Source organism: Parambassis ranga, chromosome 9 (assembly GCF_900634625.1).
Source record: "Parambassis ranga chromosome 9, fParRan2.1, whole genome shotgun sequence".
In the NCBI taxonomy this organism is placed as follows: domain Eukaryota; kingdom Metazoa; phylum Chordata; class Actinopteri; family Ambassidae; genus Parambassis; species Parambassis ranga.
Window position 1 is genome coordinate 1,980,774 of NC_041030.1, and position 19,206 is coordinate 1,999,979.

Below are 19,206 nucleotides of genomic sequence, written 5' to 3' on the forward strand. Positions count from 1 at the left end.
TTCAACAATTGGCAGCTCGATGTTTAAAATGCATTTCTTTCAACAGTGTCATTTTCACGCGGCAACAAGCTCGTGTGCGTCCGCTTAAGAGGTGTAGCAAAGGTGTAGTCAGGAATATGCACTATCAAGCTGATGTTGCTCGGTAACGCAGCAAACTACAGACAGGGGTTGATGCACACCTTCTGGAGCCGCTCTCCTCTCCGACAGGTGTGCGGCTGTGAGCAGATCTGGCTGCGGCGCTAAGTGCGTTCATTCTCCCTGCAAACAGGCGTCCTGGTTTAGTGTCCAACTATTTGGGCAAAAACGCCGCTGTGTGCGTCTGACATGTGGATCCGGGACAAATGCAACAGAGAGCCCTGAACATGAGGAAGAGCCGACACCGCGCAAACATGGGTATGTGCACTGTTGGTACTTTGAAAGCATGTTTTTTTCTTTCTGCAGAAATCCTTGCCTGAATGACAGTTGACTTGAAGCCGGTGTTGCTGGCGTCTTTGCCCCCTGCGGTTTGTGAATGATGACTGCAGGCTGGGGAGTCTGGAGGACGCTTTGCTCTACACAACTATTTGACTTTTTGAGCCTGATTGATATGGTTATCATTCACCTTATGACCCAGGAGCATGACTTTTGATTGTGATAATGAATAAGTGTGTGAGTGTGTTTGCATGTCATGAACACAGTGCTGCAAATTAAGCAGGATGCAAATAACCCCTAGTTGGTAATAAATGCAGATCATTGCATGTCTGTGTTTGGTCACAGCTCTCCAGTCCATTCTGTTCGGCTGTGGTCTGCACATGTTGGTCCTGTTTGCATGTTGTATGCTCTTACAGCCATCACTTTTTCTGTGTGTCCGCAGGACTCTCTGTGCTCTTCAGATGGCTTGTGTTCACAGCGGTTGTACCCGCCTGGCTGTTTGCTGCTCCAAGTGGAATTCGTGAGCGTCCCTGCCCCCAGAGCTGTAGATGTGATGGGAAAATAATATACTGTGAATCCAATGCCTTCCGTGACGTCCCAAACAATGTGTCTGTGGGCACGCAGGGTCTGTCTCTGCGTTACAACAGCCTGGTGAACCTCAGAGCCCACCAGTTTGCGGGCCTGAGTCAACTAGTTTGGCTCTACCTTGACCATAATTACATCAGTGCTGTGGATGGACAGGCATTCCATGGGATACGCAGGCTCAAAGAACTGATTCTCAGCTCAAATAAGATCACACTGCTGAAAAACAACACTTTCCACGATGTCCCAAATTTGCGTAATCTTGACCTTTCCTATAATAAGCTGCAGGTTCTCCAGCCAAATCAGTTCTTTGGTCTAAGGAAACTTCTCAGTTTACACCTAAGGTCAAACTCCTTAAAAACTGTCCCAATGCGTGTTTTCCTTGACTGTCGTAACCTGGAGTTTCTTGACATTGGCTACAACAGACTGCGGAGCCTCACGCGTAATGCCTTTGCAGGACTCTTAAAGCTCATTGAGCTTCATTTGGAGCACAACCAGTTTCAAAAGATTAATTTTGGTCACTTTCCCCGCCTGACTAACCTGAGAGCGCTCTACCTGCAGTGGAACCGTATCAAAATGCTCACCCAGGGCCTGCCATGGATGTGGACTTCCTTGCAAAAGTTGGACCTCTCAGGAAATGAGCTCCAGGTGTTGGATCTGAGTACATTTCAATGCCTCCCTAACCTTCAGACTCTCAACCTGGATTCCAACAAACTCAGCAACGTCTCTCAGCAGACAGTGGAGGCTTGGATCTCCCTCACCACCATCAGTCTGGCTGGTAATTTGTGGCACTGTAACCCCAACATTTGTCCTCTTGTATCCTGGCTCAAAGCCTTTAAGGGTAACAAGGAGTCTACAATGATTTGTGCCAGTCCTAAGGAGGCACAAGGTGAGAAAGTAACTGATGTGGTTGAGACTTATAATATCTGTAGAGTAACGCCGTCCCCTGTCCCCTCAACGACATCACCCCTCACTTCTGCGTTTCAGCCTGAGCTGCCCCCTATTCCCACACAGCCTGTGGTGGATGAAAAGCTGACCTGGAACAGGACAGCCTCTCCCACTCCCACTGAGGCCTCCCCCACCATCCCCTTGCCTGACACCGAATACGTGTCCTTCCACAAGATCATAGCGGGTAGCGTGGCCCTCTTCTTATCTGTGGCCATTATTCTGCTGGTTATCTATGTCTCGTGGAAGCGCTACCCCAGCAGTATCAAACAGCTTCAACAGCGCTCAGCGGTTAAAAAGCGCCAGAAAAAGGCAAGGGAGACTGAGCGCTCCCTTAATTCACCCCTGCAAGAGTACTATGTGGACTACAAGCCTTCACACTCAGAGACTATGGATGTGCTGGTTAATGGGACAGGACCTTACACATACACCATCTCAGGCTCCAGGGAATGCGAGGTATGACTGTTGCCCTCCAAAAAATCCATTTCCACTGCGAGGCATGAGAGGTAAATTTTCTAACAATCTGTAGGGGGAAATACTCTTTTCCTCCTCCTCTGCTCTTGTCTGTTCTTGGGATAAGGAAGCAAAGGTCAGTGCATGGTGACTTGTTATTGCTAGTTTCGTTCAGTTCCAAGTGATTACCCAGCTGTTGTTCGGAATCATGCAATTTTATTGGTAAAATATGATTCCCATTAGCTGAAACTGCAGCGGCAGCTCCTCTTCCTGGGCAACTTACATACAGAAAGAAAGATTCATTATGCACAAAAGCAGGTTCATCCTTCATTCCTGACACAAAAGAGCTCACTGATGAATCTGTGTATTATCAGCCAGCCTCTTATTTATTCACAATTGGCTGATGTCCTGAATGGAATGATAAGAATGTGTTAGATCAAGTCACTTTGCAGGTGGTCCTCTCCTATCCTGTGTGCTTGCTACAGTAGTGGCAAACACACACGTCGTCATGTGAGTCTTGATGCTTGTTTTCTACTGTATGTTAATATTACAGTCATTCAAACTGATCATATGTCTCATTCTCCTTTAAGCCATTGTGTACTTGGGATTATTCTCATTAAGTTCAACACTATAAAGGCCTGAAGCCAAAGAAATGATAAATGATGCATTTGGCCTTGATTTCTGTCTGACCTTTGTGCACTACTGCAGGAAGAAACTGCATTATGCTACTTTTATTCAAAAAAATTAAAACACACACAGTTATCAGGTGACACAAGTAAAAGTTTCATCTAAAGAGTTCACATTCTCCTCTCCCCCACACGACAGGACCATGGAGGGATTGAGACAGAAAGCCTTGACAGAAAGTCTAATCAATTTGCTCATGCTTAATTAGGCACTTTTTTGCCTGTGTACTCTCCTTTTTTCCCCTCCTAATGCTCTGCATCTGTCTTCCTTTGTGCAGCAGCATTTTTTTCATTTTGCAGTATGGTTAAGTGTGATTAACAGGACATGTTGTGCTGGGAAAGATGTAGTGTCACTGGAATCTTTGCTGCACCTTTTGTCAGACTAACCAGACATGCCGTGGAGTACGGGAGACATCTTTCTTCTCCATTGTATCTGTCAGCACAGCGTGGAGACAAAGTTTTATCTCTCACTGCTGCACAGCTCATTTCCTATATTCTACATAGACCCTATAAATCATTTCATGTTAAAGTCAGTGGATTTCACTTATGTTCTTGTAGCGTCCTTTACAGAAACAACAGTAGAGACTGGCACGAATATGTTTCATTGTTTTTTCAGTAATGTCACAAAGTAAAAGGTACAGTAGTAGCTCAGCCAGCTCTTTGTCAGATTATCTGCAGCAGAACATTTCTCAAACACGAGGGAAGCTTGAGGTGAGATGGTCGGCTTATCAATCTTGTAGCTTTCATGTGAGAATGTGGCGTGGGAGCATTAAATGGCAGACCTAATGGGGCTTCTGCTAGCTAGAATAACTAATAGCCCATCAGAGGTAAGGAGCCGAGACTTCCCTCAGCTTTGTTATTCCTTGCCCTCTGCAGCTCAAGGGAGCAGCTTGAGTTGTTAAAAATGTAATGGGAATTTTTTTTCTGTGTGTTACATTTCACGGCAATGCAAAGAACGACACAGAATGTTTTTATACAGTCATGTTCAAAAGTTAGTACCCCTTGTTTTAATAATCATCAACAATCAAAAATATCATGCAATACGTTGAAGTGATGGTTTCCTGTATGACTATCAGTCTATCACATCATTGTGAAGGGAATTTTTGTCTATTCTTCTTCACAACATTCATTCAGTTCATTGACGTTTTTGGACATTTACTTATAGTCATTCTAAAACCTTGATTCTTCTATTTTTCAGTCATTCTGATGTAGAGTAGCTGCTGTGCTTTGGATCATTGTTCTGTTGTATGACCCAATTTACACTTTAACTGTCAGACAGATGGAGTCATGTTTGTCTCTAGAATCCTCTGGTATACAGAGGAGTTCATGGTCCACTCAGTGACTGCAAGGTGTCCAGATCCTGTGGCTGTAAAACAAGATCAAACCATCAGTCCTCCACCACCGTGCTTGACAGTGTGTATGAGGTGTTTCTGCTGAAATGCTGTGTTTGGTTTTCAGCAGACATGGTGGTGATCATTAAGACCAAACAAGTCCACGTTGGTCTCATCTGTCCATAGGACATTGTTGCACAAGTGTTGTTCTTTGTTCAGAAGCAGTTTAGTGAACCTCAGTCCTGCATCCATGTGCTTTTTAGACAGAAGAGTCTGTCTCCTGGTAACCCTGTAAACAAACTGTACTGTTCAGTCTTCTTCTCATTGTGCTGTCACATTAACACTGAGCATGCTCAGTGAGGTCTGTAGGCTCTGACATGTAGCTCTTGGTTTTTTTGTGTTTCTCTGATCTTGGGCTGAATTTGCTGGGACGTCCACTCCTGTGAAGATTGACAGCTGTCTTGGATTTTTCCACTGGTGAATAATCTTTCTCACTGTAGAACACTGAACTCCAAATAGTTTGAAATGGTTTTATAAGTCTTTCTTAGGACTGATGATCAGCAGCACCTGCTGCAGCTCAACTCATTAAATCCTATGGAAGCAGAAAGATGCAGTATTAAATCTTTGTCCTCTTTAAACTGAGTGGCACACAGCACAGAGTGTCATGAGTAAAATGAAGGAGAGATCTGTCAGGACAGTTGGAGGGTTCAAACCCACAGGCTTGCATGCTCCTACACATTTTTTAGCATATTTCAGCTATCCCAAATAGCAAGCACTTGAGCTATTAGGCAGCGCTGTTTCAATTAGGAGAAGGAGCTTTGTAATTGAAGCCTGTTATCTTCTGCACATGCCTATACCAACAGACGTGCAGTTAATTTGTTTCTATAGATTTCCTCCAGCACAGCTCAGCAGGTTGGTTTGACACCACAAACTGCAGTGTGAATTTTGATGAAGACTTTGAACTGTGCAGTTCTGTGGACATCCTGTGGCACATTATTTAAAAAAGAGCCCCTCAACCCTCCCCCCTTGTATGCCATCCACTTCTATGCTCACAGAGCAGCCGCAGTGGTTTGCCGTCCACCCACAGATCATCCACCTGCAAAGTTAGCTGAGAAAATATTAAGGTGAAAATCCCACCGTCTCAGCCACAGGCAATTCTTGTACTAGGGCAGAATGTGGAAGCATTAATAAGGAGAGGGGATCCATGCTCACAGATAATTAAACTGGGCTGTGGGAAGGCACATGAAGTGAAAAGAAAGAAAGGTGTGCCAATGCTGCTGCACTGAACTGACTGACACAAATTGTGTCCATAGCACAAGGCTGAAATGATTACACTTTTAAAATCATCTCATTTTTAAGCAGACAGGGTGAGAAACATTGTGATGCCAACACAAGCCTCCCTCATGCATTAAGCTGTTTGTATCTCTCCTTGAATTTGCACTGTGTGGCACTCTGTGTCCCCCTCCTGGTTATGTTCAAAACTAATGTCTCCTGTGGATTTAATCAGTGTTTGTCTGAGACCCTGTAGCTGAGGATTCACTTTATTCAACAAACATTTGTTTAATTTGCAGCCAGTGTAAAACAAGCCGTACCTTTAAAATGTCAGGAATAAAAATCAAAGATGATGGATGGTCAGGATACACTGTCTTCACTTGCCAAGACAGCAGCATGCACTTCATCTGTGTGTAAATGCACAGAAGGCAGGCTTCCATCAAGTGAGGGGAGTTTTGACAGTTTTCAATATTTGTTGCCAAATAAAAGCTAACCTCATATCCTGTTTTAAAAAAAGGATTCATCAGTTTTAAAGCACATCAATTTACACATAGCCTATGTCATGGGACAACACAATCCGGTGCAACAATGCAAAACAGGTACAACAAATGAGACTTTTTTTTGCGATATCATTTGCTATTAATTTTCATTTTGCTTGGTTGTGTTTGGTGGAATTGAAAATTACTGTAGCTGCATGACTGAGTGGCAATGATCCATGGATCCACAGAAAAAGACTACTTAGCTTTTATTATACCCGATGATTTTTTGAAAAATGGGCTTAGGTCATCTCCACTCAGACTCAACTGCAGGAAAATGCAGGAAGAAACAGCCTATTAAGAGAATTGGCTGTAATGGCTATTACACAACATCATTTCTAGTGCTGTGTTTCATGTGGCATTTTGAAAGTGGTGATGTCTATGTAAGGAAATCAATCAGATTTTTTTGTGTGGCATCAGCTGGCACAGTGTACTTTAGAATATGAGTATGATTATGAAAATGTGTACTTTCCATATTTATATAGCAAATGAGCAAAAGGAATTACTCTTGATGCTGCTCAATTCACATTTATTTGAAGGATGGGATGCTTGTGTGTTTTTTATGTGACCGAACTCATTTGTTTCCTATGTATATTATGAATGAATCTTTCAACAACTCATAGGTTTGCTTGCAGTAGTTTGGGATAATACTGGTTGGGGTCCTTGCTGTGTTATCACTGGCTATTTTAATTGCTTTCAAATTTTGACCCAGCAGCCATGAGGTCAGGCTAACCTTGCCTAACTCTAACTTACACTTCTGTGAACAGCAGACTTGAATAGAAATCCATTAGCAGCTGCAAAACACACAATGAGATGTCTACAGCGAATCATGTTGATGGAGCAGGAGTTATAACCATGGTAACTAAGACTCAGTGATCTCTCACTAAACAAACAGAGGGCAGTGAAGCTGGAGGGTAGAAAATAAGAATCAAACGTGGTCTCCTGAATGATCCAGTGATCCTCCCACTGCTGCTCCTGCCTCCTGCTGTGCTTAAAACAAAAAGCTTAACAATGCTTTTTCTGCCCGGGGACTTACTTCTCAGACAAAAAAACCTTAATGATGGAGTCGCCAGGATAATCTGTACATAAATATGTGCTTTATATTCTTGTAAAAGATGCCAACAAGAGACAAAAGTAAAGATAAACATTAAGTAAATCATTTTAAAGACAAACAGAATATATGGACAAAACTAATCATGTTTACAGATTAGTTTTCTTGTAGGCTTCTATTAGGCTGGACTCTGGTTGCCTAGCGACATCATCTTCTAATGATTTAGCCAATAATTGCATTAAATTTTTTCCTGGAACAATTCATATCAGGTGTAACTGTAACTCATTCAGCATCGACACACACTTATATACACTACTTTATACCTTCACATTTCACCTTTATACACTACTATCTGTAAATATGAATCATGACACATATAGCTGGTATATCCAACCAATGTTGTGATTTGAAGCTGCGTTAAAATGTTGCAGCAGGATCCATTAGCACAAATGTATATAATCAGACCTCAGACCTATCTTTGGTTAAGCACCTCTCAGGGCTGCTGTGTGCGTGGGGGGATATCTCCTCCGAATAAACATACCCTGTGATATGTATGATTCAGACTTGTGACAGATGTTGCTCTTGGAGGTGTGATGTCTGCTCTGGAGAGGAGGTGGAATACATTAGAAAAAAAAAAAAAACTTAGCACCAAGGCGGTCTGTGCCACAATAGCTTGTAATCTAAACATGGCCTGTTAAAATGAAATGGCATTTCTGTTGTTTTATAATAATTAATTATAGCATCTCATCTTTCATCCAATTGTTGTTTTCATGATTTTATTATTCTCATTATGATGTGCTAATAGCACATGTTACAGACAGCTAATAGCTTAATTTGGCACGGGGGTGGGGGTGGGGGGGTTATGATGTTACTCCTCCACGCTTCAACACAGACAATATTGAATTTTACTCTGGGTTAGATGTAGTTATTTACAGAACATAGACAGTGTTCGTGCCTCTGAGTGATCATTACAGATTCCAGCCGAGGCTTAAAGTCAGACAAGTGAGAGATCAGAGAGGAAACAATGTGCTGCTGAGGAAAAAAAAGAGGAATGAAAGTCTTGGCTTTGTTGACCTCCAAACTTTGGTTTTAAATTGAGGTCAGCATTGATTGACAACATCATTAACTTTGATATGAACTTGATTTTACGTGATAACCTACTCCTTCATTTAAGCCCAAGATCAAATGAATGTGTCTGTTGTAAGCATATCAGCCTGTTCAGACTAAAGCTCACTGTACACCTACTGTACTGAACAGGAAGAATGGAATTAGAAGAGGCATTTTTACCCCATCTAATTTGGGAAAAAAATGAATAGACCACAGAGATAAGTCAGACTAATTCATCCTTCCTCATCACACAATCTCCAGTGGTCTTCCCCTCCTGCAGCCACACACAAATTATGATGAATATTTAATGTGATATTACTTCTCTTCTGTTTTGTGTTCAAGGCACTATTGTTCATTCAGTGAATAAGTTACAACCATTTTTTTTCTGATTTAGAAATGTGTGTAGAGAATGTTTGGATGAAAGTCCTTTCTGATGGTGAACATTTCTGATTTCAGCTGATGTCACTGATGGGACAACAAGCAAGACGGCATCACTGAAAACATATGTTTACAGGGAGTTAAGGATACACTGATTAGGTTTTGGTGGTCAAAGGTCATTGTCTCCATAACGTGTAGTGTAGAGGAAATAGATAGATGGAGGTTGCCACAATAGCTCACCAGGCAAAAGTGACATGAGGTCGATGTGTGTGTCCTTGAGTGTGTGTGTGTATTTCTCCAGCTGCATCTTTAAGTGTGGGGCTCATTGTGATGTCAGCTGTATCATTGTAGAATGTGTTTAATATTATGAATTTGTGCATTTTAGGATGATCTTGACTTAACCCCTTTCCCTGTTTTTTAATACCTAAATCCAATATACTTATGGTGTCAGGGGGACTGGAACCCTGACCCCCTGAGTAAAAGTCTGTCATTCCCAACCTGCTTTCCTATATATGCTGTGTCCAAAATCACTCACTCAATCCCTACTCCCTACTCCCCATATGGGGAGTTCAATGTAGGGCACTATGTAGTGAACTCATTTTTAGACATTTCGGACACTACCTCTGCCATTTTCTGTCACAATTGATGAAGTCATTGCTGTGTCTCTGCCGGCTAAACAAACTATGTCGCTAGCAGTTATAACTTGTTGAATTTGCTTTACATGATACATTGTGGGATACATTGAGGGCACTATATAGACACACATACACATTGTTTTTGTAAATATGTGTTGAGAAAGCTTTGGGCCAGACAAGGGATTGGTGGATAAAAACCTAGTGACTTAGCCGCTGTAATGTCCCTGACCAGCTGTTTCCATTGCATTGTGGGTGTTTTTTCCTTCAGCCCCCTAGCACATTTTAAATTACATTTGTCGGATTTGCTATATTAAGTCCTGGTGTATATTTTTAATGTTTACTAGTGATGAAATTATTCTCGTGTCAGGATTCGACCTGTAAGAATGAGAAGTGTCTTTACACAGTTTCATCCACTAAGCTGCCGACATATTTCAGTCTGGGAATGAACAGCAGTCTCCCGTGTTAAATTTTTATAGACTCAGGAACCCTCTTCATCTTTCTCCCTGAAGTCACTCTTTTTACACATTTACTCTCAAGTCATCCCTCCTACGGCTATTAACGGTCTTTATCACTGGATTGTTGTCATTATTGGGCCTTTTCTCTTGCTTTCTGTCTGAGGACATTGTTTTCTTAGGATAGCGAGTCTCAATCATGTTCATTTTTATCTGAGCAATTAATGCTTCAAAAGCAATGACTTCCTAAAGTGTTGTTTTAATGCTCTGCTGAGTGTGGGGTTGCTTTTCTGGACTAGAAGATGTAATGTCTCATACGCTGCAACATGCTCACTTGGCTATAACTCCAGGGGTGACCATCCAGTTTTGGTGTCAGACACTCTGAAAGATTAGCCCACAGTTTTACACTGGCATTCAACAATCCATCAAAAAAAGAGAAATGCATTTTAGAAGAGGCACAGAAACCAATTTTTCAGTTGACAGCAGCCTCAATAGACCACAATGCAATGCAGCGTTGTTGATATGTTGTGGTTTGAGTGAGGGGGTGTGTCCTCTTTTTGACCCTCACTCTCTCACTATACAACACATACAGCTGAATCTAAGTTGTTGAAAGGCATTTAGACAAATGCAGGAAATCACTAAGTGAAGTCGAAGCAGGATTGGCCAGTTGAGGTTGGTTGAAAAATAATTTACATCTTTGCTAAATTACTTCTGACAAGCAGTGAACATCATAAATTGATCATGCAGAAATGTATCCATGGGTATATTTTTCTATTAAGTCTTCAGTCTTGGGTTTGTCTTCTCTTTTTAAAAAGTATTTGCACATATCTGTAAATTTCTAATAACTTCTCACAAATCTGAATCCCCATATTGAGTGTCCCATTATCACAGCATATCTGTCAATCAGTAATCACATGCCCTGGATTCCTTCAGTTTAAGCTTCTGTTCACTCAGTCAGCGACACTTCTGCTTTAATGGGATTTGACAGCTTATCTAGCACTTTATGAAAAGTCGGGCAGCGCAGACAGAATGAATAATATAACATGAAAATATTAGACATAACATTTCTACGCTGTTTTATGGTCACAGCAGCCATGTTAATTTTTCAACTGGGCTTGAAGCAGTTACTGCCTATTCAAGGCCCTCATTTTCCTATGATTCATTTAATTAGCGTTATTAGGAGAGTTTGACTGAAGCGCTGTAGTTCTGTCTACTGTGATGCTTTGATTCACTGCACAAGAACTTGAAAGTGACACTTAAAAGAGAATGAAATGTCGACCAGGCTTGTTGCTACAGGTCTTACGATATAGTGAGTTGGTGGACTGTAAATTGTGTATCTCCACTTTTTCTGTATAAAGACAGCTTCTTTTATCTGTTGTCTGCTGGGAGGGATTTTGATGTATAATGTTAACGTCTACCCCAAGAATAGTTTCTCACCAGAAGCTGAACCCCTTTCATCATGTACCTACGAACTCGTCTTCAGTCTGTCTGATGGGACAAAATATTGAGTCTTTCATTACAGACTGAGGACCATGCAGCCTCTCTGCCATCTCCTCCCCGGATTTTTGTGAAATATCAACAGGCTGACTCTCTCACACTGACAGTACTGATATTTATCGGGTATGTTTGCCACGCTCACAAACAAGCTGAGTAAATCTTTTATATAATTCATAACTTGGACTTACAATGACTTCTTCTGTTTTCCTGTAAGGCACACGTTTAGTCAGGCTTTGTTATACTTCAGGTTTGCACTGTTCTGCAAATCAGATTGGATTTCTGTGTCCAGCTATTACTAACCTATCTACGTGGGTTGTTGTGGTAACCAGTAACTAAGTAGCTACTCTAATGACGCCATCTACAAATTGCCCTGTTTAGCTTGGTTCTCTCGAGCTTTTCATTCATGGAGCCTTTGAAACATTTATATAGAGATGGTGTAACAGAAGAATCATCATCTTTTGTTTGGAATCTCTTTTTAGGCCACAGGCTAAATTATGTTTTAAATCCAATCTGTCTTCACAAGGAGGTATATAAACATTTCAGTCCTTGAAAATAAAAGAAGTTCTTATTTCTCTGGTTTCGCTTTTAAGTGTGTTTAATGTCATAAGATAAGATAATTATAAGTTATACAGTCTGATGGCCACTGGCAGGAAGGCCCTCCTGTGGTGTTCTGGGGTTATGAATTCCTTTCAATATGTTCTTCATTGAACCCCTCACCCTGTTTTTTAATGCCTGAGGCCAAATCCTACCACAGTTAAAAATGAAACTTAACAGTGGGTAAAAACAGAACAGGGGGGACTTGAACCCCAGACTCCTGAGCGAAAGTCCATGAAGTTGCCGAGTAACTTGGTCTTTGTGGCTGCATCGCTCCTGTGATCAGCTGATGTTGGGCAATACAATCACATTATGTAAATTAATGTTGTATATCTGGCAATGCGCCTGTATGCAAAATACGTCTAATGAATGTGTACATCACATTTGCTATCATTTTATTGATGTATCATTGTATTGGTAAAAATGGTCAACATGCAGGCACGATGTTCTACAGTAGCACAGCTGAGGCTGATACCATGGATCAGATCTTCAATTAATAAATTCACCAAATCAATGGAAATGTAGAAAATTTGAGACAATTTACTAAAAATGTAAAAGTCAGATGGGATCCCAATGTGAGCAGTGTTAGTGTACAGTATGTTAGTAGTGTTTTATTTTATAGTTGTATTACAGTGTATGTCAGTGTGCATCAGGAAGTGAGCGAACAGACATTAAAGCCACATGAGGGGGAGTTATATTCATCACACAGTGGAGGATGTAGCCTAATTCCTTAAATCAAACTTTTAACAGATTTTTATTTCTGAAATTTGGACTAATTCTGCAGCTGTCGCAGCACTCTGGGGCTGCTGACTCGGGGTATGAAATGTTGCCAGTGTCGCACGTCATTTCTCTGTGATAGCGCTGATGAATGCAATAGAGATGTATAAATATTTGTGGGCACATAATTTGTTGTGACATGTATTGTACCCAGGTGGAGGGAGCTGGAGGGATTCATCTTTTTCCATTTTCTCTTTGAGTGCCAATGCATCTTTTCAAATCAAACAAATGGGTCAGCCCTTTGTTCAGCAGAATATTTTTACTCGCTTTATCTAAAAAGGCATATAATACACTCTGATCAGCAGGGTGTTTTAGCACTCCAATTTCAAAATGCTCTCTGGATTTAAATGGGTAGACAGGAGGCAAATATTGCCAGAAAAAAAATCTCACTCCACGCTGAGCAAAATTATAGTTAATTTGGTCATTCACAGAAAAGAGAAACAGCACTATCTACACAATACAGTATGTGGGGCAGATCATCCCGTTAGGATTATCTCTGCTCTGAATGAACTGAATTTAAACAGGCCTCAGCTGATTTTAGGCTTTCTTCCACTTCAATTCTCCATTCCCCAGGTGCTTCAGTCCATGTAGTTCCATGTGTTTTTCCCAAAAACATCCTCTGCCAGCCATGTTTCTTCAGACTGTGAAAAAATAAACAAGCCAGCAAACCAAGTAACCTGCAGCAGGTAGACACAAGCTGCTATACAGACACTGTACAGACATTTGAAACGGTGCTTCATAACAAACAAAAAAAATAATCAGTGAGACCATAATTCTGTTCAAGTCATTTCTATTTTATTTATATAGCGCATTTTACAATCAGATCAGGACCCGACTCATAAGAAGAACCGTCCTGCTGACAGTTGGCGGGGTGAAGGAGGAGAAGAAGAGGTAGACAGGACAGAGAGGATGAAGGAGAGAGAGGGAGAGAGAGAGCGCAAGAAAGATCATACATTACATAAGTGTAGGATTTGCAGAAATCATAATAAGGGAAATGAACAAACAGGAGAACAGCAGAATTTTCCAGTTCTCCTGAGATGAGCTGATTTCCTCCTGCCATTATATTCAGCAATCAAATTAACTCAAGAATGACATATTGACATTAAAATTCAATTTTGTTTTAATGTCAGTGGAAGGGAGAGATGACTGAGAGCCAGTAGAACTGAAAATGAGCAAAGTGAGCATTTATGCAAACAATCCAACAAAATTCCGTTTGTTAAATCAACCAAATTTCATACTGAGAAAATGTCACACATTGAACCAGTTGATGCCGTTACAGCAGCTTTACGGCCCTTTCACATTGTGTGTGCTGCAGGTCTTTAGAGCTTCAGATGGAGAAATACCTGACAAATTAAAACTATACTTACATGCATCGCATCCAACAAGCTATCTGACATGCTCCTGGACAGAAACCTGCTTTCAAAGGCAGGGCGTCTCCATCCGCATCTCATGGGGGGCAGGGACTCCCTTTAAGAGGAAGAAACCTTGAGCAGGACCCGTCTACTTAAGGAGGAACCATTCCTGGGGGGGCCGGACTGCAGGTCAGCATGCAGGTCTGGAGACCTGCAAAGAGAGAGAGAGAGAGAGAGCGAGGCACAAAACACATTCTCAACTGGGCTCCTAAATCTTTACTTGGAGTTTTGCTGCTGTGTTGGTTCCATCTTCAGGTGACATCAGTCAGTATGTCCATATGTCCATTGCAATGAACCAAATGTGGTTTGTTTCTTAAGAGGACATGATGCACTGTCACATTGTGTCTGCTAACCTCCTAACCTGCTGGTTGTGTTTACCTGGTGTGTGTGGCTGGATTGTACAGTTTGTTTGAGCTGATGAGAATCAAGCTGTGGATCAAACACTGTATACATCTGCTGATTATACTGTTCAGACAGCGCTTTTAGATGCTCTGCATAAGTGATACATATGTTTATGCAAATTATTTGGCAACCTTGGTAACACATATGGTCATCAGCACATAAGCACGAGGGGTTGCTCAGATCAAAGTCTATTGAAACTGCTGTTGACCATGTTCAGTGTTCTGTGGCTCTTTACTGGCTTCATTACAAAATGGTTCTCTGCCTTTTTTCTTCCTCGCTCTACCTTTAATTAAGTCTGATAGTCTAATATTGCTCCGAATGTGTTTCTTAAAAACTCTTAGAGAGCATAAATATAATATTACACACTTTAAAGTGCTACATGACCTGCTGGCAGCCCTTTATAAGCCATCCTTTATGTATTCTTCCCCCTGCTGAGCTCATCATTCATTGTTGGGAGGAAAATGGCTGAGCTGGAGGCCACTCTGATCACCAGGTGGTTGTACCTGAATAAACCATTGTGTGTTTTTATGGCAACATATTTTTTGTTCTCAGTTGTTAGGCATGAGAGTTGAGAGGCATGGCTCCTGTCCAGCTTTGAAAATGCTGGTGGAGGTCATGGTTTGGGTTAAAGGAAATGCTATGTGAATGGGATAGAACAATTAGAGTCATAAATTGAAATTAGGCAGATGCATGGATGTGTTTTTTTGGGGGGGTTAATTTGATTTTTATTCTGCTGTGATAAATAGACTTAAAGAGTAAATGAAAGGATTTGAGTCAAAGTGCAGGGATACTGGATGTTCTGCCGAGCATTCCTGCCACAGATATATCAGTGGGTGAGATTATCCCTGGAGCCGGGAGGAGAGGCATTTCATCAATTGGAGATCAAGACTTTGTATTGATCTGGCGGCCCATACATGTTTGACATTACTGAAAGCCTTCTGTTTTTGGTGAATCTCAGTCAATCTCCATTTCCATAGAGAACAGAGAGGTGTGAGCTCGCTGCAGTGGCAGAGCTAGGATGTCATGTGCTCCAGAGGATTTGTTTTTTCTTCTTCTTTTTTTTCCACCCACCTATCAAGCAGATTTTGTTCTTTGTGTAACTGTATTGTACAGGCGCACCCCGCGTTTTTATTTTTATGTTCTTTTTTTATACCCAAAATCTGATTTTGTGGTCTACTGTCAAATCTAATCTCAGAAAATTGACCACTTTTAAATGCTAGTCCTCCATATTAAAACAGCTTAATTCAGAGTATGCTGTCTTGTCTAGGATATCAGTGGATGAAGGAAGCAATTTTCCTGCAGCATTTTATTGCCTGCAGTACACTTTTAGCAGTAATGTTTTTCCAACCACATTAGACAGTTACAACAACACAGCGCTGGATTTTTATGTCTTTTTATATTCTAACTTGACATTTCAGAGCCACAACAGGCTCCAAACAGTCGAGTAGGGGGCTCCATGTGTTTTAGACATCTCCACTGAGCAGAAAACTGCTATGAATCATTATGAACAGCAGCATTTAGTCCAATCTGCATCGTAACAGAGACGCACAATTCACACATACTGCTGGAGACATGCATGCCTTCGCTCCTCAGCGGAGCGTAGTCATACACACACCCACACACACACACAGTGACACAGTCATTACCAAAGTGTTGTGGACATGGTGGCACTTACATCTGACTGCAAAGTGAGGAAATCAACCATTTGTTTCTATCACAGAGGAAATTATGAATAAACCCTTCATCATGTACTGCTTGTCAGCAGTTTATGAGTCAGGCGGCTGCTGCTGGATTTTCCAAGTGACAATTATTGCAATAGATACAGGAAAAGGAACAAGTAGCATTTACTGTATGTGGGCAAAAAGAATGGCTGACACCCCATCAACAGGCGCTGAATGCACAGATTGTTTAGTGCCATGGTTTTCCATTGTGATTAAAGTCTGTTCGTAACAATCATTAACTTCCATAGGAAGGCTTTTTTTCCCAAATACATTAACATGGCCATTAACAAATACACTCAGAAGCAAACCTCTGAATACACTTGGCATGAAAGAAAATCCTGAAGTTAAACTTCCTGACATCTCAAAATTACTTCCATTAATCATAAGCCAACAAATATGGGCTCTATTTACAAGAATCAATGATGCAGTTTATCATCAAAAATCGTAGCTGGCCCTCTCATGCTCATGGTGGAGCAGTGGCGGGACACTGAGCTCTGCTCAGAGTACTGAACTTTTCACCCTATTATGCAAAGTGAGCTGCAAAGGAATGCCATTTGCTGCTTGTGTTAGTAATAGGATGGTTTTAAGTCCCCTATAGCTGAGGGCCGAGATAAAAAGGATCCAGTCAACGCCGAGCTTCGTCTGTGGCTCAGTGATGACTCAACATTTAGCTGTTTGTCTTTTTATTTATTCAGTTTTATTAAATAAATTCTTACAGATAAGTAGATGTTTTTAAACTTATAATCTTTATACAACTGTACCATAAGCAATAATACAGCTGATACAAATGCTGCCACCATCTTCTTTTTCACCATTTTATAAACAAAACAAAACCTCTTCATGGCACCATGTGGGTGTCATCTGGGTTGGATACATGTGTAATCTGCTTTGAGTCACACCCAGGTGCTCAGAAGGGTGCTGGACTGGTCCAAACCTGCACCCAACACTGGAGCAACAAGCCAGTCCAACTCAGTCAGGAGAGAGAATAGGATACTTTTTGGAGTTAGGTTTCATGTTTCACTTGCATTTTCTCTTTGTGTCACTTTCTCGTGGTTTGATGTAAAACATGCTTTTATAACTATGATCATTTTAACAACAGAGAGCCTGATTATCAAGATTGCTAACCTTACAATTCCCTAATAGCTCCCAAAAATTACAGGCATGCTGTTTTCTGAGGCTGTTGAACTTAATATTTTATACATAACACAATACACACAGTCATTATTTTTACAGTATTCCTTCCAAATGTTCAAAACCATACATTTTAAAGCAACACATGATTGCATGGAAGAAGTTGGAAGCATAAAACTATATATAATTCTATATTTTTTTTAATTTTGCTCAGAAAAAAATGTAGTCTTATATTAAAAATAAAAAAGATTTATCATTAATGTTGATTATTGTTAAAGCTAACATGATTTTGGCACAGTAGGAGCATTGGCTTTCTGTTCACTGCTGTGCTCAGGCTGTTCAGGAACACACCTGAGCCCCCTTTTTAGGTTTCACTACCTAGATTTAGGCACTTTTATGTGTTTTCAAGTGGCATCTGTGCGCACCAGGTCAGCTTTGCTCACACCTGAGCAGCCAAGTCAACTTAGCGTGCAGGTTACCATGTCAAGTGAGCAAGAAACTGAGGTATCACTGTGCGCCTGCAAGCAATATTGTCCATTTTGGAAGTGAGTGAAACTGTGCACAACAGTGTACTCAGCTCAGGTATTACCAGTGTCTGTGTGTGTGTGTGTATTATCCATCTGTACCTGTGTTGGACTCAGTGTCTGATCTACAGAGATAAGAACACCACAGTGAACAAATGGAGGACATACATCCCCATTGTACACACTGTGTTTTCTCTGTAACCTTTAACACTGCGGTGTTAAGCAGTGCTACATGTGGCCAGACTCCTCATTATATAAATAGCTGTCACAATGACAAATAGAGCTTGTTTTCAACCATGTATTTCTCACTCATATCTGCACACAAATATGTAAATCGCTGAGATTATACACTCTACCTACACTACACACACACAGTAATCCCATCGTACAGTAGACACACATTGCACCCACACGGGCAATGAAACCAAGCCAAATGCATTCATGACTCATGACGCTCACGCTGTAGGTGTGAGTGCGAGTGTGACTGATGATGTGTGTGTCTGTCCACTGTGTTTTCTTCCTTCCTGCACAAAGCACACTGGGACTGGCTCCAGCTATTGGACATGCACAATGCAGTACAATGAAAACAGATGTTCACTGTCATATTGGAAAGGTAGTGCTGTCCAAAGACAAGTGTACAGCATGTTAGGAAATAAAGCGCCGACAGGTGAGAGCGGTGTGCTACAAATACACATTAATGTTGATATTTAATCTTAATTACTGGATTATAAAATACTCTCCAGGTAAATGCTTATACAGTTTGGGAATCTATCCACTACTGTCAAATAAATTAGACTCTGGAGGCCAATGTTTCTGTGCTTGTGGTGTAGCCAGCAGATATTTAGATAATGGATATCCGGGCCAAGACAGCGTGTTCATCCTCTGCTCTGTTTATGGTCTGACTTGCAACAAGAATGGATTCGTTGAGGACGACATTTACAACCAGACAGTTTACAGTCAGTTTTAAACAATGGCTTTTTTAATAATGCCTCATTCCTTGAACATAACAATCAACCAAAGCCTGGCCACATGTAGAGAAAGAATCCAGTGTATATTCTGCAACCTTTATAGAACTGGCTGGTCCTGATAGATAAATCTGAAGATAAAACAGAACAGAGTTTCTTCTCTGTCTAACAAGATGAAAACAGCCTTGTCTTGTGTCCATCACCTCCCGTTGTGCCCACACTTTGTCACACATGCACAGGGCAGAATTCTTTAAAAAGAAGAACACTGTGTATCTCTGTTCACAGCACCGTTTTCTTAGCTGCAGATCATGTCCTTGTCGATATAGGGACTGCAGTGGGTTGGTCTG

At 41.2% G+C, this 19,206-nt stretch overlaps 1 protein-coding gene across 1 annotated transcript in view; it reads left to right on the forward strand.

The window, feature by feature from the left end:
- The first annotated feature begins 341 nt into the window (after nt 1-341).
- The window catches only part of LOC114441082 (leucine-rich repeat transmembrane neuronal protein 4), a 38,910-nt gene continuing 20,045 nt past the window's right edge, over nt 342-19,206 (forward strand). The window contains exons 1-2 of the mRNA XM_028413850.1: nt 342-393; nt 854-2,394. Coding sequence (XP_028269651.1) covers nt 342-393; nt 854-2,394 — 1,593 coding nt within the window. The remainder of the gene's footprint in view (nt 394-853; nt 2,395-19,206) is intronic.